The following is a 22,409-nucleotide window of genomic DNA, read 5'->3' as shown; positions in this document are numbered from 1 at the left end:
AAGGTCGTGGTTAGCACTCCCCACCACATTTTTACAACAGCACCACACACCCGGCCGGAGAGTGAGGAAACTCCCCAGCGGAGTTTTTAACTACAGAGGTTTTCTTCAGACCGGTATTTGGTCAAATAGCTTATGTTTGTTCGCTAAATGAAGACCGAGACAAAAGCCCGAAGACCCACACAGGTTGCCCGCATCCCCCCAGACTCCTGCGTGGCCCTCCAGACGAGCGCAGGTTGCCACAAAGCGGCGGTACCTCCGGTTTAGTGAACATAATCCTGTTGCTGATATTGTGGTTTCAACATTTTGTTGGTTTAAACGCTTCATATGACTTCTGGTTGTAATTTTCAGTGCAACTAGTTAGTGAAAGACTGCCAATTGTCGGTTTTGAATTCCTAAGGTCGTTTATATTGCAGTTTGTTTCCGTAGCCTAAAGAGGCACGAGAGATCACAAAGGTGGCTAATGTTAGCGACTAGCTCGCGACACAAACGAGTTCCATCTCCGTACGTACCTTCGAGAGGTCGTTCGGTGTGCTTACACGGGACTACTCGCATTAAGCAGCAGAACACACATTCGTAACGGGGAACCAATTACTATTTGCCTAGTTAGTTGGCGATCTTGCTGGACAGGCCAGCTTCCTTGTATCAAATAACAAATGGGCTAGTGTTAGCTAACGCTGACTGGGCTGCTTTAATATTGTCGCACAAGTAAGGAAATTAAAACGTTCATTTAATTTAGTAGTTTGTATTTTTAGATTATCAATATGATGGCATTTTAATGAAAATGGACTAAGTTAACAATCAAGGAAGATAACTTTAGCTATTATTTGTATGTATCAATAACATTTTAGTTTGATTTGAGTCGCTGAGAGCCAACGAAAAGGACTGGAGTTGGGATATCAATTGACGATCGGAATTAATTCTGTCCCTGGTTTTAACCGGATTTTTGGCCTCTGGATCGACGTGGGAGCAGCGGAATTTCGACGTCCACTCTTATCTGTCACTGTCGATATTTTTTCCTCTCCCTCCTCCCCCACAACCGTTCCCCGTTTCTCTCTCCGATGCGGATTGTTGAGTAGCACCGGCAACCAAATCAATACGGCAGCCGGACATGCTGAAGTGTATCCCTTTGTGGCGCTGTAACCGCCACGTCGAGTCGGTGGACAAGCGACATTGCAATTTGCAAAATGTCCCTGACGAGATATTCCGTTACAGCCGCAGTCTGGAAGAGCTTCTCCTCGACGCCAACCAACTCAGAGATTTACCCAAGGTAAGCAACCAGTGGTTATAATTAAGCACACATTGTGGCCTATATTGGCCGCCACAAATCATTATCATGCGCGGTCAAATCAAGGCATGCAACCATGAGAAACTCCCAAGGGACAGGTGGCTGATGTTTTGATTGTCTGCCTGTCACGCATCTGTGAACATGTGTCAACTTCATCAGTATTTAATCAATTGAGCATAGTAACTAACTAATGCAGGAAGAACATTGTTTATTTGGAAAGTGGTTTAAAATGTCATTCATTCATATTCCAAACACTGTCATTGGTGAATGTTGTAGATACTTCAATATTCTGGGGGGTTACGACTGTGTACACAAAGGTATGATGTTACCTGTATGTCCTATTCTTGCATTGGATAACCATTGACAATAGGAATCAAAGCAACTGGGATAGGAGGCTGCCTGGTCAGATTAACATTGATGACAGCAGAGGGTAGGAATCAGAGGTGAAACGGGCCTCTTTCTGCCTTTGGATGCTTGCTGTTGGAGTCACAGGCAGAGGAGGCTCATGCTGCAGTGGAGTGGGCGTGCTGCATGATATCAAATGTGTAGACGGACTCAGCAGATGAAAGGAGCTTGCTGGCACCTCACTATGTTGCCTGCAATAACTGCATGGTCCAGTGGGATTGGAAACGGTCAGTGCTATCCGGAATCCTTGGGATGTCCTTCCCATAGCCCTAACCATTTTACATTTCAACTTCAATGGGGTAGGGACGTCCTAAGGAATCCGGTTAGCATGGACCGATTGGTAACAGGGAGGAGGTGTTTGTGGAATGAGTCTCCCTCCTCCACCCACACTCCTCCTACATGAAAAAGCACCAAGGCTTTGCTTGCATGTCCCTTGTTTATTTTAGGGGAGCTGGATGGTTATCTGGCCATGCAACATACTCATTTACACCAGAGCACTGGGGCGGAACAAATTGCCTGACTTGCGTCTCAATTTGCAGCTGTGTTCATTGTCCTGCTCCAGTATAGGGGAATGGCTGTGGGAGATGATGGCGCTCTAGACTAAATAATAATTCATACTAATTATAATACATTTAAGTTGTAAAGCGCATTTATCAGACCCAAGTCACACCAAAAAAATAAATACAATCCAGAACACTAGACGACAATCAAAGCTATATACAGATGTCGCCAGATCCAGAGGACATGAGAACAGAGTGACCTTTTCTGAACAGCATGGTCTTGAGCTGGAGGACAGACTCTGCAGCCCTAATAGTGTCTGGAACACAGGAGGTTGGTGGCACCTTAATTGGGGAGGACAGGCATGTGGTAATGGCTGGAGTGGAATAGGTGGAAATGTATCAACATCAAACACATGGCTCCCATGTGTTTGATGCTATTCCGTTTACTCTGTTCCAGCCATTATTATGAGACCCCCCCAGCAGCCTCCACTGGTCTGGAAGTGCGTTCTGGAGCCCTGCAACTGAAAGCCCTGTCACCCATAGTTTTTAGTGTGCTGTGGGGCTGGTGAAGTGAGACAGACCTGGACGAGGGTGTGAGATGTGCTGCTGCCATGGGGATAACAACTGCCCCCTCTCATTGAAACTACAGACATTCAAGGCCAACTGTGGTACTGCGGCAGGGTAGCCTGGTGGTTAGAGCGTTGGACTACTAGAATCTGTCGTTCTGCCCCTGAACAGGCAGTTAACCCACTGTTCCTAGGCCGTCATTGAAAATAAGAATTTGCTTTACTTGCCTAGTAAAATATAAAGGTAAAATAAAATAAATAAATAAATAAACTGCAGGCATTGTTTGTAGAAAGCACAATCCCCCATTATAGTGAATGGGGAAATGTCAATCTTTGCTTCTAATACACCAGATGCATTGTCCTTGAACCAATTTATTTTAAAATCGCACACAGAAGATGTTCTAAGGATAATTTAGTTGCTAATAGCAGCTTGCAGGACCCCGGTCGGCCTTCAACTTGAGTTACTCAATGAGAGGGGGTTCACTGAGAGCTTGCAATGTCACTCGCTGGAGTAGCTCAAACTTCACATGTTATGTCTCCATGAGACGCCATATTAATCGACTTAATTTTGCTTCAATGCACTATTGAGTCTTCACAGGAATGAATGGTATCTTGTGATCGACAGCTTTGACCATTCTTTTTAGTCATTGGCTTCTGCTCAGAAGTTCTGAGCCAGTTTCTCAGACATGGCTAATGTTGTAGTAGTGGTGGTGGTGAGGAGAGTAGCAAGTTGCACAGGCACCAGTAGTGTCTGTCCACAATCCCAGGTGATAAGGAGCTACAGTTAGACAACAGAAGTATGCAAAATCCCTAGCAAGAGTTTGAACAGCATTAAGTAGTTACTTGTAAACAGTCAGTTCTAGGGCTAAGTTGTAGACCATTCTGTTGAGCCCACTTGAGTCGTGCTGAGTCCCAGGCCATTCTGTTCAGCTATGATTTTACCGGATTGTGCTTACAATCTGGTTTGTCACTCTAGACCTCAGTCTTCGTGTCTCTCACGCTTTGTCTTTTAGTTTGTACCCAGATGTAACGTTGACGAGAGGGTGTGTGTTTGGTTGTTTGTGCCGACTTCACCAAGGGACGACTGTTACTAAACATGCGGTTATGTTCATTGGAGGAGGGACTAAGACGGATAAGGAGGGAGTGGTTTAGGGGAGCAGCTCAGTACAGCTCTAAGACTCTCAAAAGCGCACACACAGACATCCAGTTGTTTAATATTTAATCTGGCTGCTAGTTAGGCTAGATTCAGACTGGGGTTTCCTGACACAGATCGAAGCTGCTGTACCCAAGGGTGCATTGCCTGGCCTGCTTGACTCAGCCCAGCCGCCGTGAGCCTGGTGGTGCAGGGGGCCGTGAGGCTGGCAGAAGGCATACAATCCGGGCTGCTAACGCACACCGATAGACCCCTGTTCACAGCGCTGGCTTAAGCCGAGAGACAAATATGGTGTGACAGTGCAGCTCTAGCGCATGTCTGTGGCTGTGTTGCGTGCAGACACAAAGCATATGTTCCCTTTGCCTGCAGTCCTAGGAGGGCTTCGGAGAGAGGGGGCCATCAAAGGTCCATGCAAGGTCATGAATGTGGCGAAAACCCAGCAATAAAAGAACTCTCTAATATAAAATGATCGCCTGTTCTCCTTTGGGCTTTCCTTGTCCTGCGACAACAGCTGTTTATGGCATTTCTAGCTCTACGACAGCAATTTTTTTTGTTGTCAACAAATGGACAGTAGGACTGGCCCTTCTGGGGCATATTTCGCCCATGGTGCCTGGCGTGCTTGTTATTCAGAAGTCCAAAAAATAACAATCGGGGCATATCCACATCAAGTAACTTATTTTAGGCTTAATCAGGAAACGTCCCCTCTGGTTTATTCCCTTCCAAAAAGGTCTGTATTAATTGGTCCATTTCCTGGTGAACAAGCAAACCATTAGGCAACAGCAGTTCTAATGGTTTCCATGTTATGGTTTCTAATGGTGAAAGTCCCGAACACACGATATGGTGTTTTGCAATGTTAATGGTGTTGGGTTCAATGGTAACTACATATAGAGATGTTTTCTAATCGTTTTATGGAAAAACTCAACTGCCGTGTGGCTTGTCACATTTGATTCACTAGCCCAATTCTCCATCTCAGTTTTGGGCTTGTAGGAATAATCTTAATTTGAGAATTACACCATATGGATAGCCCTCACAGTTGTCATTTGTTTGACTATTCAGTGTGAGTTGGGCTAAAGCGGTAGGTTGCTAAGAGGGCAAACTGAATTGCATTCATTATTTTTAGTCATGAGTAGAAGTAATTTGTTTTCTACCCAAAGATAATGTTGTGTTCCATTTTATAAAAGGTTGTGGAAGTAGCAATACTATAGATATAGAGAACTGATACTGTATGCTGGTTGTATATTGTGTACTGCAGCGGGATTTATTTTTTTAACCTTTTCTTGGATTCCTCTTGCCTTTACTCAACGGTCGGAATACGTTTTGTTCAAATGATCGGATGTAGGGTGCTATATTTATTTAATATTATGTCAAGCCTATAAATTAAAGGGCCCATTTGGATCAGATTATTTTATATAGCCCTTCTTACGTCAGCTGATATCTCAAAGTGGGGCGGCAGGGTAGCCTAGTGGTTAGAGCGTTGGACTAGTAACCGAAAGGTTGCAAGTTCGAATCCCTGAGCTGACAAGGTACAAATATGTCATTCTGCCCCACTAGGCAGTTAACCCACTGTTCCTAGACCGTCACTGAAAATAAGAATTTGTTCTTAACTGACTTGCCTAGTAAAATAAAGGTAAAATTAAAAAGTGCTGTACAGAAACCCAGCCTAAAATGGATGCAGTCAATTGGCTTAATTTTTCAGATCAAATTCAATTTCAGACATAATTTTATAGAAACGGATAAGATTAGCATTCCTAACTACAGAAATGATTTCGGAACAATCTGAGATGGTGGGTGTCATGGCTTGCTGAAATGGGGCTCCCGAGTGGCACAGCGGTCTAAGGCACTGCATCTCAGTGCTAGAGGCGTCACTACAGACTCTGGTTCGATTCCAGGCTGTATCTCAACCGACCGTGACTGGGAGTTCCGTAGGGCGGCGTGCACAATATGCCCAGCGCTGTCTGGGTTAGGCAGTCATTGTAAATAAGAATTTGTTCTTAACGTACTTGCCTATTTAGGGGTTTAATAACGACTTGGGCCGACTCTCTTCTCCGTCTAATGCGCCACCACGTGTGCCAGATGTCATTTGCAATAATAGTGTCTCACCACCTTCACAAGGTTTCACTGTGGAGAGCAGTGGGCTGCAGGGTGGCCTAAGGCCATCACCACTACACGGGCCCAATATCTGTACTGAAGTGTGCTTGAGCAATGCTCAATTAAAAGGCCAATTTGGATCACATTTATTTATATAGCCCTTCTTACATCAGCTGATATCTCAAAGTGCTGTACAGAAACCCAGCCTAAAATGGATGCAGTCAATTAGCTTAATTTTTCAGATCAAATTCATACATACAGTCAAGAAGGTAAATTTGATGTATGCGATGAAGGCAAATACTATAATGGGGGTTGGGCTGGGGGGGATGTAGAGGGGATAGATTTGTTTTATAGGGTTTGGGGAGGGGGGATTTAAGTGTGAACAGATGGAGTGTCAGATGCTCTGACAGGGTCTTAGGTTCACTGCGGGTTACTTGAGCTCCACCTGGCGACCCTGGCTTGTGTGCTGTATTGCCTTTTATCCGGTTAGTCTTGCATGGTAAAAAAAGTACATACAAATGTTTTATTGTCCCATATATCAGATGGGTGCTGTGAAATGTGTTGGTTTACATGGTCAGCAATAGTAGCACTGCGCACCTGGAGCAAATAAGGGGTAAGGACTTTGGTCAAGGGTACGTCGACAGATTTGTCACTGTGTCTGCTTGGTTATTCAACTTTTCTGTTGTGGGCTGTGGGACTCATTTTGTCGACTGGCTCTGGTCCAGGGTGTTTTTCCTTATAAGTTTGTTTCCTTTAGAAATATTACTGAGCGTTGTATTGCACTAGAAGAACGAAATTGCATGCTTGGGACAAGTTGTGCAACCCTATCAGCTAAAACAGAACCGGCTGGCCAAAAAAATAAGCTTTCCTCCATTGAACCCTATTTTGTGTACTTCTATACAGAACCCAAAAGGACCCTTGGAGAGAGCAAGCGGGCAGGAATTTCCCCTCACGCCCATATGTTCTGAGCTCTTAACATCAAGCTCTGTTTTCTCATAACGCAATGCCTAATCCTCGCTATTCCTTAATGCGTCTTTTGTGTTGCTGCTAAGTAGGTTTCCTCTGGTTTTCACAAATGCCACTGCCTCGTAATGCCAGTGAAAAAAACACGGAAGAGTGCCAGAACGGACTAATTTCAATCACCATCAAGTGTCTCTGAGAAGCAGAGGGCTACATCATTGTCTCCTAGATCTGTAAATGACTAGAGATGGATCGCTCATGGATCAAGCTCCTTGTTGGGAAAAGCTTTATCTGCGGTTCCCTCTTGTGCCAGCGAGGCATTTCGTCACTGCGCCGGCCCAGGCACTTGTGAGGAAATGGATGTGGGTGATCCCCAGCCCGCTCTGGAGGATCAAGTTGAGAAGACCGGTGGAAGTATCTTTAACATTCTTGAAGTCTTGTGACAGGTTACATAGTAGCCCATTCAGGCTCTCCTGACACCCTCTACCTAGCCACTCATATCCAATATCACAGCCTTTTGTCCCAGCGCTCTATGTTCTGTCCTGCCCTTGGCTTGGCATTTACACTCAAAACACACCAGTCAGAAACAGATTTGCACAAATCGAAGGTTGGCCGCAGAACAGGGCATGCCTTCAGTAAAGCACACAAGGACATAGTGTTTTTTTTGGTCTTTTTTATGAAGAAAGGCAAGGTCACTGTCAAAAGCATCTCCCAATAACCTTGATAAACTTGTCAGTAACTTGGCCCAGTGGCCCCTGTCAGAATTTACAGCTACACTTGCAGCTGCACTTTCTAAGTTCCCTGCGTTTCTGCTTTGAAACAAAAATGCATTTATCAGAATGCAATCGGCGCAGCAGGCTTGCTGGTGCCACATTGCGGCTAGAATATATCTGCTTAGTTTTCCATTGGTCTCCCATTGTCCTGTATGTAATGACTGGTTAAAATGCTTTGTGGGTGTGGTGGATGGTGTCTGCAGAACAGGTTTGAACGTCTCTCCCTGTGTTATTACTGTTTTTGGATCAGTTACGCTTGGTACCCTGCTAGTAAACAAACGCGTAAAAACCAACTGCAGGTAGAGATCGAATGAGGTGGCTACAGTGTAAGCTAAATCTGCGTTATCAACAAAAGTGTCACTCGCATCTAGGCCTGGCACACTTACTGTGTAACCATGTAACCGACGGTTATGGATGGAACACTCATGGCCATGAAAATAAAAGAACCGCCATAAGCGTTTAAAAACAGTATTTTACATTTTTTTTTTTATAAACGAACAGTTTGTTTGAAGACGGAATGGCCGTGCATTCTGTGCGGTTGAGTGCTTTTCTGCGGTTAACATGGGTTCCTAACAATGGGATGGCAACCATTTTTCAATGATTTTACTGCGTTACAGTTCATAAGGAAAGCAGGATTTTGGAAATAATTCATTCGGCCCCAATCTATGGATTTCGCATGACTGGGCAGGAGTGCTGCTGTGTGTGGGCATGGGAAGGCATAGGCCCGCCCACTTGGGAGCCAGGTACACCGCCTTGGGAGCCAGGTACACCGCCTTGGGAGCCAGGTACACCGCCTTGGGAGCCAGGTACACCGCCTTGGGAGCCAGGTACACCGCCTTGGGAGCCAGGTACACCGCCTTGGGAGCCAGGTACACCGCCTTGGGAGCCAGGTACACCGCCTTGGGAGCCAGGTACACCGCCTTGGGAGCCAGGTACACCGCCTTGGGAGCCATGCCCAGGCAATCAAAAGGGATTTATTACAGACAGAAATAGTCCTCAGCACCCCCTACCCTCCCCCTCAGGCTATCCTGCAGGTGAAGAAGCCTGGATGTGGACGTCCTGGGCTGGCGTGGTTACGCGTGGTCTTCTGTAGGGGACCATCCCTGCTCTCATTCTCAGTGTGGTTTCATGTCTCTAGGATAAATCTAAACTGTGGGTTGTTTTGAGGACATTTTGCAGGTGTGTGTGGAAATGCTGAGCTAAGAATCATGTTTTGACACATTTATCCTGCTTAAAGGGGATTAGTGCAGAACCGTAACCAGTTGGCCTACATTTATTAGGGAGGGAGCTAAGTAGGCAACTTTAGCAAGGTGATACATCATGGTGTAATGTAGGCTGTTGCCTGACCTTAAGCTGTCCATCAACTAGACCAAATCTAAAGATTTGAAGACCAAAGTATTTGATTTGAACAGTCTAGAGCAGGTTTTGCCAAACTAGGGTACGCACAATACCGTCGGGGGTACGCCAAATAAAAATCTGAATTCACATTTTCAAACAGTCCATTTATATTTTCCAACGGTGCTATACATTTGGGTGAGTTAAAAAAAAAGATCTCTCCTGAGTATCCTTGTTTCACTGCCAATTGTGAATCTGATGCAGCCGAAGAGTTACTGCCCCCTTACCCGGGAAAGCACTGAACAACAGAGGGACTTTGGACCATCGAAGAGGCGCAAATATGATGAACTACATTGATTTGAGGTTCACTTATATTGGGGTAGTGCCTTTCCTCAGCCACAGTGTGTATGTGCAGAACCTCAACTCAATGAAACCTTCACTCGAGTGCAGGTATTTAGAAACAAAACATGCCAATTTGAAAAATAAGCTGCAGTAGATTTTAAAAGGGAGAATTAAGACTACTTTCGGGTATTAAGACATGTAATTAAAGCAACAGATGCCATTAAGAAGTTGTGGTTAGAAGCGTCTTATATGGTGAGCCCCATACTATTGTGGAGGACTGAATTCTTCCAGCTGCCAAGGATATGGCTGGGACAATGCTGGGGGGGGGAAAGGCCAAAATAAACATACAGACAATGCCGTCACCAAACAACTCTGTTTCACGACGCATGTCACTGATGCGTCGTAGACTCTGGGTGCAGACACTGGAGATGTTTTGAAACAATTACTGATTCGCATACAAGCCAGTGAATTCTGTGTTACAGCTGGATGAGTCAACAGACGTGGCGGGCCTGGCTCCTGGTATATGTCCGTTACGTTTATGTGGGGTCAATTTAAGGATGACATCCTCTTCTGCAAACCAGGACAACCAGGAGAGCATCTTTTTAAAGTACTGGACAGCATTGTGACGTCAAATGGACTTTGATGGTCAAGATGTGTTGGTATCTGTACTGATAGCGCAAAAGCCATGGCAAGGAGACATAGTGGAGTGGTAACGCGCATGCAAACAGTTGCTCCCGACGCCACTTGGGTACACTGCAGCATCCACCGAGAGGCTCTTGCCTCCAAGGGAATGCCTGACAGCTTGAAATACATTTTGGGCGCTACCGGGAAAATTGTTACATTTGTTAAAGAAATACCCCTGAACTCTTGTGTTTTTTTTATGCACTATGAAATGTTATGGGCAGTGACCATGTAACGCTTTTACAACATACAGAAGTGGTTATCAAGTGGCGAAGGATTGACATGTTTTTTTAAATTGAGAGATGAGCTTAGTTTTCTTTACTGACCATATTTTTCACTTGTCTGACTGATTGCATGACGAGTTTCTCACACAACTGGCCTAATTAATTGGGTGATGTTTTTTCACGCCTGAATGATCTGAATCTAGGATTACAGGGACTCCAACTATATTCAATGTGCGGGACAAAATTGAGGCTACGATTAAGAAGTTAGAGCTCTTCTGTCTGCATTAACAAGGACAACACACAGTTCTTTCCATTGTATTTTTTGTGTGTGTGCTAATGAACTCAAGCTTACATTTGACAATGTCAAATGTGATATAGCGAAGCACCTCAGTGAGCTGGGTGCGCAATTACGCAGGTACTTTCCCAAAACGGACGACACAAACAACTGTATTAGTTATCCCTTTCATGCCCTGCCTCCAGTCCACTTACCAATATCTGAACAAGAGATCCTCATTGAAATTGCAGCAAGCGGTTCTGTGAAAATTGAATTTAATCAGAAGCCACTACAACATTTTCTGGATAGGGCTGCGCTCAGAGTTTCTTGCCTTGGCAAATCTCGCTGTTAAGACACTGATGCCCTTTGCATCCACGTACCTATGTGAGAGTGGATTCTCGGCCCTCACTAGCATGAATCTAAATACAGGCACAGACTGCGTGGGGAAAATGATTTTAAGACTGAGACTTTCTCCAGTACAACCCAACATTGCAGAGTTATGTGCATCCTGCCAAGCACACCCTTCTCATTAATCTGTGGGGAAGTTATTCACAATTTAATGAACTAATCACGTTTTATATGTAGCTGGCTAAAATCAAAAGCAAAATAATTGATGATTATATTATTTGTGCTAAGTTCTTCACCCAGCCGTGAAAACGTCCCCCCAACTCTCTGCCCTCTCGTGCACAAGCCAACCAGGCCAATACGCCTGAGTGGGTTTCCTCTGGGACCTCCTCTTTAATTCTGTTCACTCTTTTTGAGCACAAATGGACAGATGATATTGGAGTGTTTATTTTTCTCTCCCGAGTCTCTTGTGTATGTTTGTTCAGCCTTAGGTCATAATTGTAGTCCAAAGGAAATGGCAATTTGGGACCGTGTTGCTAATACTGAATGCCCTGTAACCACTTCCATTTTTTGTATTTATTGATATGAATCATTTGTTTTAAGTTCTCTCTTTTACAAGTCAGCATTGTTTTTTTTTGAGATATGAGATCAAAATAACACATTCACCCCCTGTCCCACTCTTTAACCTAATGCAGGGATTTTTCTTTCATTGTAATCCTTGGTCGGGCTGCCTAAAGTTATTTATTTATCCCCCCCCCCCCTGTTTAAGTCCACAAATATAATAAATAAAACCTTTCTTTTTCTCCCCCATCCACAATTTTTTAAAAGTGTAAACTTAATCCATCCACCTGTGGATGGTGTGGCATATCAAGAAGCTGATTAAACTGCATGGACATTACACAGGTGCACCTTCTGCTGGGGAAAATGAAAGGTCACTCTAAAATGTGACGTTATGTCATAACACAATGCCACATGTCAACCTTTGAGGGCGCGTGCAATTGGCATGCTGACTGCAGGAACGTCCACCAGAGCTGTTACTAGACGTTTTGAATATTACTTTCTCTACCATAAGCCACCAAGTAATTTTAGAGAATTTGGCAGTACGTCCAACTGTCCTCACAACCACAGACTACGTGTATCTACGCCAGCTCAGGACCTCCATCCGGCTTCTTCACCTGCGGGATCGTCTAAGAACAGCCACCCGGACAGCTGATGGAACTAAGGAGCATTTCTGTCTTTAAAACCCTTTTTGTGGGGGAAACTCAATCTGATTGGCTGGGTCTGGCCACCCATGGCTGCACCCCCTTCCAGTCATGTGAAATCCATAGATTAGGGCCTAATGTATTTATTTAAATTGACTGATTTGCTTATATGAACTGTAACTCTGTAAAATGTGTTAATTGTTGCATTTTTATATTTTTGTTCAGTATAGATATAAAGTACACTTCTTGCTTTCCTCCATTGGGTACAATCGCCAAAAATAAGTTAGACCGGGCGACTTGAAAATTCAAAAATCAATTGATTTAGCAGTATTCATTTTGTTGGCGCAAAAAAAATAAAAAATACATAATCCATGGCAAAATGCGTAGAATTGCAGGAAACTAGCTTTAAAACAGCAACATTTTCTCTCAGCTCCATGGCAGAATATGTAGAATCGTAGGAAATTAGCTTAAATGCAAAGTGTAGCCTAATGTCAGGCCAGGTAAAGGAAGTTGTTCACAGCCAGAATCTAGGACATACACACGGTACGGACCCTGTTTCTGTAAAGTGCTGTACTGCTTTGTATACAGTCTTCCTCTATTCCAGCCATCTCTCTGGGAGGGTAGGGGCCTCCCCTGCGACTCTGCTGGCTGAACTAGGCCAGGACAGGTGATAAATCACACCTGCCACCTGCCTCTGAAAAACCACATTAGTTCCCCCTGCTCTACCTTGTCACGCCACTGTTCTCTGTTTCTCTTGTTCTCTCTCGGCAGGAAGCTGTGGTTCAGTAGCATGGGAAACTACACAAAAGGACACTTCCTCTAGTCTGCATCTCTGATGTAATTTTGTTTTATGGCTCTGTCTGTCTGTCATCAGTGTATGTGCTCAGTCCCACTTTTGAGAAGAGCGTGTTCGGTGAGAGGTAACCAGAAGTGAAGAGCGAGTGGAGAATATTGTTTCGAGGTCTCTGTTAATGCAGAAGCACTATTCATCAGGTTCCTTTGTCGGAGCTGATGACCAGCTGGTCTCACATCCTACTCCCCCTTCCATCCCCCATAGGAGATGGATTAACAGGAGCCCCCCCCGAGAGGAGGAAGTGATCCTGGGTGCCTCAGAAGTGAGCATGGTAGGTAGGTGCACTCAGCCCTACTGATCCCCAGTCCTTAGGGAGGGAAGAGCGCTTCATCTCTGACCACAGAGCAGCCAGGCAGGCTGAGCGAGGGTGTCCGGTGGAAAACCATAGAATTATGTTTCTAGGTGGGGAAAAACAGCCAGCCGGGGAGACTGTCGTAGAGCTAAGAGCCTTGCAAGCCCTAGGTACTGCTGCTGGATCAGCAGCCATTCTGTGTGACACACACACGTAAGACCACAGAGAAGGTCATGCCTTGCTTTCTGGTAAACACAGATGACGCCTGATGGTGATGGTCATTGCTCCTATCAGGGTAGTGTCAACCATAAACAGGCTCTTTTGTGTTTCTGAGGTGAGTCTCGCAGCTCTCCCCCTTGCACTCTGCACGCAGCCACCAGCCTCAAAGGTAAACATTGAGCAGAGGCAGCAGAATAATTGAAGCTGCAGTGGTGGGAGGTGGCTCAGAGTGTCTGTGTGCAAGGCTGGTGTGCTGCGATAGGACTGATGTGCCACACGGCCAATAATTAAGAGGCAGGGACCGGGTGACATGGAGTCATGGCGGCCTCGTAAATGTCACACCATTCTCTCAAGCTCTCTTTCTCTTGTGTTTTGGTATTTAAAGTCGGTCTGGAGCCTCACTGGTCAAGTGCGCTGACCTGCCGATCTTAGGAGGCTGAGAGTCATGTCTTGACAGGATGCTTTCTGACAAAATGCCTCCATCTGCCTGCCTGCCTGCCTGCCCTTTAGGCTTGCAATGTTATAGATTCAATACCAGTCACCGGCATGGTTTTGCTCCACGAATAGACAAACCAAGACATTTAACATACAGTATACGTATGTGCATTTTATTTATTTATTATTTGTTGTAAAAACACGAACACCTGAATATTTTCATATTCAATATTTTATCCCAACCTAAGAGGTGGTAGAACTCTCTTTGGTGTCACCCATCTGATCCTATTTAAAGCCTCAAAAGCAATTCACCTGCTGCTCGTGAGCCTCTGAGGTGGAGGTGTTCAAATACTGCCCTGACATTTCTTTGGCTGTTTTGGGACCTTTGATCTCCACCGGCGCTCTGGTTCTGCTGCTGCGTTGCCACGTGATAGTTCCTTAGAGGGCCCTCCATCAGACTACTGATCACCCCCAACCCGCCAGGCAGCGTATTGACCAGGATGGCACCACTGGTACTGACTACAAACAAATGCAAATGCTGGCCTTAAAGACTGCCTGCTTCATACAGTCATCCAAAGTCTCTGTCTCGCGGAAACCCAACACCACCTCTCCTCTTGTTAGGTGGTGTTCTGTGGCGCTGGATTCTCTGGGTTCCATTTGACTGTACTACCAGCATTCGTGTTCTCGATCTGCACTCTCCTACTTAGTATTTTCAAAACTTTATAGAACTGATGCATCCTCTCCATATACAGTGACCTCAGTGTGCTGTAAACTCCTTCTCTCTGTCAGTCTATGGACTGTTCTCATCACCAGTTTATTATCCTGGGTAGTTATCCTCCAGTGGCCAACAGTAGAACACTGTCTCTACAGTGTAGTTAGCCCAGCGGATACTGAACTCTTTTGCCCAGACTCAGTCCCAGTGTCTTGAGTCCACACAAAGCGCTGGTTTGTTTCCCCTGGGGGGCTTTGTCTGTTGGTCAGTTAGTGTGGAGGTTCTGGGCCCGGGCCGCTGATATGTTGACGTCTGTGTTTTTCTTGTTGATTCCTTTTTGTTGGGAGTGCCTCGGCGAGCAGGAAGTGTGAATGAATAATCGAGTGAGCAGTGGAATGCGTTGTTTTTGTTTTGGGGGAGGCGCTAGCTGCTGTGGGTACATCACGCATTCAGGCTGTAGACACACTGGGCCTTGTTGTGAGCAGAGGGACACACAGGCTCAGAACCCAGCATAGTATGACACTACTCTTTTTTTTTCTTGGTATCACTCAATCGCGTTTACCTATGTGCTTTCACTCACTCACTGTGACTCGTAGGGCTTCTGATAAGTCTGGGTGGGCCTTGGTGGAGAAAACTTAACGTTTTAAGTTGGTGGTGATGGCAGTGTTTAGTATGTAGAGGACTCTGTTTACACTACTCAAGTACTCTTTACTCTACTTGCTGTGCCTCCCAGTTATCTCATCGTCTTAAATATTTTATTTTTTGCAGTTCAGATTGTCAGATAGGCACTTGCATAATCCCAGTCTCTCTTCTGTAGAGGCTGTTGTCTGAATTTAAAGGGATGTAGGCCTAGATTAAATAGCGGTCCCTGCCAACATTAAAGCAGTAATAGGGTATGTTTGAGTGACAACTACAACGCACAATGGCAAACTGAGCTGGTAACAACGTGTGTATGTGTCCTATAGATTACATGCCGCCATGAATAACAAGTGTCAACTAATGAGATGGGCACACTGGAGCGCACCCATACTTCTAGTGTGTTTGGCTACAGGATTGACAAAAGGAGCCATTGAGCCCCACCAGCGTCTCTTCCCCCGCTCCCAAGCACATCTTTTCATCCTTCAACATAGCAAGAACACTCCAATTGTCTGCTCAATTTTGCACCAAAAGTGTGTTGCTCGGCGCAGTTAACCCTGTGTATATGGTCTGTGTCCCACCATGACACTGTAGCTCCCTCTGGTTCTTAGAAAGTTGTTCGGATAGGGTAGCCAAAGTTATTCTTTAAGTGTTGACAGCTAAGGGCCTATGGCATTGTTTTTTTTTAGTGTAATGCTGCAGTTATTTGTATGCTTAATGTTATCTAGCATAACACAAAAAGCAACACTTTGTTTAGAAAGGAAAGGGGGATACCTGGTCAGTTGTACAACTGAATGTGTTCAACTGAACTGTCTTCCGCATTTAGCCCAACCTCTCTGAATGAGGTGTGGGGTGCTGCCTTAATCGACATCCATGTCTTTGGCGCCCGGGGAACAGTGGGTTAACTGCCTTGCTCAGGGGCAGACAAATCTTTACCTTGTCAGCTTGGGGAGTCAATGCAGCTACTTTTCGGTAACTGGCCCAACGCTCTAACCACTAGGTTAAGGTAGGGCTTGGAATTTGCCATATCGATACAATATGCCGATACGATATGTATTGCAATTTGATACTGTGCTTTTATTGCGACTCAATGATCCAAACACATTGCTCACCATATACAGTTGAGGTCATTAGTTTACACTTAGGTTGGAGTCATTAAAACTTGTTTTTCAACCACTCCATAAATTTCTTAAGAAGCTAGTTTTGGCAAGTCTGTTAGGATATCTACTTTGTGCATGACACAGGTAATTCTTCCAGCAATTGGTTACAGACACATTTCACTCTCAATTCCAGTGGGTCAGAAGTTTACATGCATTAAGTTGACTGCCTTTTAAACAGCTTGAAAAATTCTAGAAAATGACGGCATGGCTTTAGAAGCTTCTGATAGGCTAATTGACATAATTTGAGTCAATTTGCGGTGTACCTGTGGATGTATTTCAAGGCCTACCTTCAAACTCAGTGCCTCTGCTTGACGACATGGCGAAATCAGCCAAGACCTCAGGGGGAAAAAATTGTAGACCTCCACAAGTCTGGTTCATCCTTGGGAGCAATTTCCAAATGTCTGAAGGTACCACATTCATCTGTACAAACAATAGTACGCAAGTATAAAGACTGGGGATCACGCAACTGTCATACTGCTCAGGAAGGAGATGCGTTCTGTCTCCTAGAGATGAATGTTCTTTGGTGCGAAAAGTGCAAATCAATCCCAGAACAGCAGCAAAGGACCAGCAGCAGAGGAAACCGCAGAGGAAACCGGTACAAATGTATCTATATCCACAGTAAAATGAGTCCTATATCAACAACCTGAAAGGCCTCTCAGCAAGGAAGAAGCCACTGCTCCAAAACCGCCATATAAAAGCCAGACTACGGTTAGCAACTGCACATGGGGACAAAGATCATACTTTTTGGAGAAATATCCTCTGGTCTGATGAAACTAAAATAGAACTGTTTGGCCATAATGACCATTCTTATGTTTGGAGGAAAAAGGGGGAGGCTTACAAGCCAAAGATCACCATCCCAACCGTGAAGCACGGGGGTGGCAGCATCATGCTGTGGGGTTGCTTTGCTGCAGGAGGGACTGGTGCACTTCACAACAGATTGCATCATGAGGAAGTAAAATTGCGGACATATTCAGGCAACCTGTCAAGACCTCAGTCAGGAAGTTAAAGCTTGGTTGCAAATAGGTCTTCCAAATGGACAATGATCCCAAGCATACTTCCAAAGTTGTGGCACAATGTCTTAAGGACAACGAAGTCAAGGTATTGGAATGGCCATCAACGCCTTGACATCAATCCAATAGAATATTTGTGGGAAGAACTGAAAAAGCGTGTGCGAGCAAGGAGGCCTACAAACATGACTCAGTTACACCAGCTCTGTCAGGGTAATGGGCCAAAATTCACCCAACTTATTTTGAGAAGCTTGTGGAAGGCTATCCAAAACGTTTGCCCCAAGTAAAACAATTTAAAGGCAATGCTACCAAATACTAATTGAGTGTGTAAACTTATGACCCACTGGGAATGTGATGAAAGAAATAAAAGCTGAAATTAATCACTCTATTATTCTGACATTTCGCATTCTTAAAATAAAGTGGTGATCCTAACTGACCTAAAACAGGGAATTTTTACTAGGATTAAATGTCAGGAATTGTGAAACTGGGTTTAATTGTATTTGGCTAAGGTGTATGTAAACTTCCTACTTCAACTGTATCTGCAGAGGGACAAGAGCGCCATGAGAACCGGTTTTGATCAAGATAGGCTTGGGCGGTACACCGTATTTGGAAATAGCCACGGGATGGTTTTTCAATATACCATCAATACCGTTTATATAGTTTGTTTTTAAATTTTTAAATGTGAATATTAGTAACTACTTTAAGTAAATACCTGCAGTGAACTTGTGCAATACGTTAAGAGATAAAGATTGTATTCTTAATTTCACCTGTCACAATTTTACATCATGAACCTTGTTTGTTTGCAAGCACACACTGTTGTGCAGCCAGGTGATCTAGTTACAGTATGAAATTCATAATAAAATGTTTGCCAGCTCGATATCTTATAACTTAGTTAACTGTGTAAAATGTGCTTAATTCACTGCAGTTGTGCATTTGGTTTGATACTTTAGTAGCTAGTTGACTGTGGTTAGCACCTTCCAAAATAATGTTTTTCTTGCTAACAGCAGAGATTCCCTCCTGAATCAAGACCCTTGCTGTTGAATTTGTTTTGTGTCCAGCAAATTGAGTAACATTTTTGTTACTTGTACAACTTTATGAGCTGGGATGTCTGTCCTGCCAATACTTTATAGGTCAGACTATAAATTGTTCCCGCCGCGCTCGTTAGCATTTAGTTAGCATTCTCTATGGGATTTTAGATGTACCTGTTAGCATTGCTAACCTACAGATTGCAATGACGCCCCTTGTGTTCAGTGCAGCTATTACTGAATATCCTGGTATGGCACAAGGTCGATATGAAGGTATGACAATCTGGATACCGCCCAAGCCTAGTCATGGAAATAAAAGTGCTGAAAACAAATTAAAAATTAAGATGGAGAACAAGCTATGAAGGAAAGTTTTTGTTCAGGTACAACCAACTAGAGCAAGAATAATATAGCGTCATGGCAAAACGATACGCTATATCGTCAAGAATAATATCCCGACGTGTAACTGACATCACTAGTGTATACATTTTCAGTTAAGAGAACAGTTAACTATTGTTTTCTCCCTCTTCTCTGTTTGGGAGGTAGCTTATGCCAGACTTGTAAGTGACCAATTTGAATGTATTATCTTTCTGAATGTGTGTACTGTGAATAATTAACTCACCGTGGGCCTCTGAGTGCCCTAGCACGTGATGCAAGCGAAGGGAAAGGAAGGCATGACTGGCGCCTCGGCCATCCCCCAACCACACTGATCCTCGCTAGTTGAAATTCCTGGCTGAAGAGGCCACACACAGAGACGCTACATGCACACACAAACTTAGTAGTTAAACTGCTACTAAGACACGCACCACACACACATGTTTACATAGATGCAATGACACATGGACAAACACAGAAAAGGCACACAATCTCACACATGTTCTGAAAATGTTAATCCGAGGCACATTGTACTTCAACTAATCAAACTTGACTTTAATGTCGGCAGTATTAAAATGAACGTGCTCCAATTCTCTTATTTCTTTAAGCCGTCCTCTATACCCCGGCGGGTTTCACACAACCTGAGCCTGGGTAAGGAGCTGGAAGAATGTAGGAGACATTTAGACAGAGCAGTTCAAAGAGCTGCATGGTTTAAAAAGCCCTGTTTAGGTAATGAGATGGTTTTACAGAGAACCCCGGTCTTATTCAAGTAATCCTGTCCAACATGAAAGACTGCTCAGCCTACACATTATGCTTTTGAAAGGATGCAGTAAAAGGCTGTCAATACTCCAGATATACAGCATGGTGTTTGAATAACATGGACGTTGTTTTACCTGAAATGCATTTTTTGTAGATTTTGCTAGTTTATTGTAACGAGGATATTTTCTCATTTCAGAGAAGCACTCGTACATTTGAGATCTTGTTGCAGGTGTGTGGGAATAATGCGACTATCTGTTTTTAGATTAAATGTTTTCACCACCTAATCTGTGTTTAGAAACCGGTGTATTGTTTGTCCAGAGTGCTTCTCTTTCCCTCCAATCTTCCTTGTGAACTCCAGCTGTCAGCCACTGCCCCGGTCCCACCCTGTCACTCCTGGACAGGACAGCTGCTGGAAGCCCCTGACATGGAGCTCTGGCAGCCACTGCAGTAAAGTGCATTAGTTAACCTACCCTACTGAGGCAACACTCACCCTTCTCGCTGTCACCACCTCCCGGCAACACTCACCCTTGCAATGCTTGGTTGACAATGATGATAAAGTATGTGCACCCCTGGGGTGTTTTCAGGCACGCAGACTTTGACGCTCTCTTGTTCCTCATTCTTCTCTCCACTTCCTGCTACAGGTTGAAGTTTCTCCTAGGTACAGATCTAGGATCAGCTTCCCATCCCTCAGTCTTTAACCATTGGGGGGAGGGAATGCAAAATTTAACCAAGATCAGCTCCTAGGGGCAACTTCCCCCTATTTCCCATTTCTCTATCAGAGGCAGTACCTGTTTTGCATGCTATTTTGTCATTAGTGTCACAAAAAATACCTATCCTTGAGTTGAAGTTGTATATCCTCATTACAATAAACACTGTAAAGTCCATGGAGAATAAGAGCACCTCCTCCCAGCTGCCCACTGCACTGAGGCTAGGAAACACTGTCGCCACCGATAAATCCACGATAATCGAGAATTTTAATAAGCATTTCTCTACGGCTGGTCATGCTTTCCTCCTGGCTACCCCGGCCAACAGCTCCGCACCCCCCGCAGCTACTTGCCCAAGCCTCCCCAGCTTCTCCTTCACCCAATCCAGATAGCAAATGTTCTGAAAGAGCTGCAAGACCTGGACAAATCAGCTGGGCTAGATCATCTGGACCCACCATTGTTGCAACCCCTATTACCAATCTGTTCAACCTCTCTTTCGTATCGTCTGAGATTCCTAAAGATTGGAAAGCTGCTACAGTCATTCCCCTCTTCAAAGGGGGTGACGCTCTAGACGCAAACTGTTACAGACCTATATCCATCCTGCCCTGTCTTCGAAAGCCAAGTTAACAAACAGACCATTTCGAATCCTTTCATACCTTCTCCGCTGTGCAATCCAGTTTCTGAACTGGTCACGGGTGCACCTCAGCCACGCTCAAGGTACTAAACGATATCATAACCGCCATTAATAAAAGACAGTACTGTGCTGCCGTCTTCATCGACCTGGCCAAGGCTTTCGACTCTGTCAATCATCGTATTCTTATTGGCAAACTCAACATTCCTTGGTTTCTCAAATGACTGCCTAGCCTGGTTCACCAACTACTTCTCAGATAGCGTCCAGTGTGTCAAATCAGAGGGCCTGTTATCTGGATCTCTGGCAGTTTCGATGGGGTACAATTCTCGGGCTGACTCTTCTGTATATATCAATGATGTCCCTCTTGCTGCGGGTGATTCCTTGATCCACCTCTACGCCGACTACACCATTCTGTATACATCTGGCCCTTCTTTGGACACTGTTAACAAACCTCCAAATGTGCTTCAATGCCATACAACACTCCTTCCGTGACCTCCAATTGCTCTTAAACGCTAGTAAATCTAAATGCATGCTCTTCAACCGATCGCTGCCCGGCCGACTAGCATCACTACTCTGGACGGTTCTGACGTAGAACGGTAAGCTGTTGAGATAGCTGATGCTTAAAGATCACTGCAGCTGTACACAGCCCATCTATAAAAAGCCCATCCAACTACCTACCTCATCCCCATATATTTTTTTTATTGACATTTTTTGCTCTCTTGCACACAGTATTTCTACTTGCACATCTCACTCCCGTGTTAATTTGTTCAATTGTAATTACTTTGCTACTATTTGCCTATTTATTGCCTTACCCCCTTTCTCCATTTGCACACACTGTATATAGATTTTTCCTATTGTGACTGTACGTTAGTCTATACCATGTGTAACTCTGTTTTTTTTTTTGTCACGCTGCTTTGCTTTATCTTGGCCAGGTCGCAGTTGTAAATGAGAACTTGTTCTCAACTGGCCTACCTGGTTAAATATATATTTTTAATCTGCATACAAGCATTTTGCTACACACTCCAAAGACGCGTATGTGACAAATCAAATTTGATTTATTCTCCTGAAGGCAGTTCCATAAAGCAGGTGTTTCAGCCTCGCTCAGTGCTTTCTGTGGTGGAGGGGCAACCAGGGAATATACAGAACAATCTTCTCTAGTTGCGCTGTGATTGGCTCAGTGTTCTGTTTCATGGGGACACTACGTCACCGCAGAATCTACATGGTGAGCTAGGCAATTCAAGGCCCATTGGGTGCTGCCATAAGTGCCTGTCCAAAAGGCTCAAGGTCATTGGCCACAAATGTTGATCAGTCCAATCAAAGCTAAGGTAGATACGTGATTTGATGTCATGTCAACATCATACTTTCACAATCTTAGCTAACAAGCTAGCTAGACATCAGTCATCATGAATCACCTTCACAATCTACTGGCAAATCCTTTTCAGGCCTTGTCATATGAAGAGAAATGATAGGT

The 22,409-nt window shown here is 44.5% G+C and overlaps 1 protein-coding gene across 1 annotated transcript in view; it reads left to right on the top strand.

Annotated features, from left to right (window-relative positions):
• LOC118372988 (protein scribble homolog) overlaps nt 1-22,409 on the top strand; it is a 99,643-nt gene continuing 77,234 nt past the window's right edge. Inside the window, 1 exon segment of the mRNA XM_035759149.2 lies at nt 1-1,267. Within this exon segment, the coding sequence (XP_035615042.2) occupies nt 1,109-1,267 (159 nt within the window). The 5' untranslated portion in view covers nt 1-1,108.

Source organism: Oncorhynchus keta, chromosome 4 (genome assembly GCF_023373465.1).
Source record: "Oncorhynchus keta strain PuntledgeMale-10-30-2019 chromosome 4, Oket_V2, whole genome shotgun sequence".
Lineage (NCBI taxonomy): Eukaryota > Metazoa > Chordata > Actinopteri > Salmoniformes > Salmonidae > Oncorhynchus > Oncorhynchus keta.
This window is presented reverse-complemented; position numbering and strand designations above follow the sequence as displayed.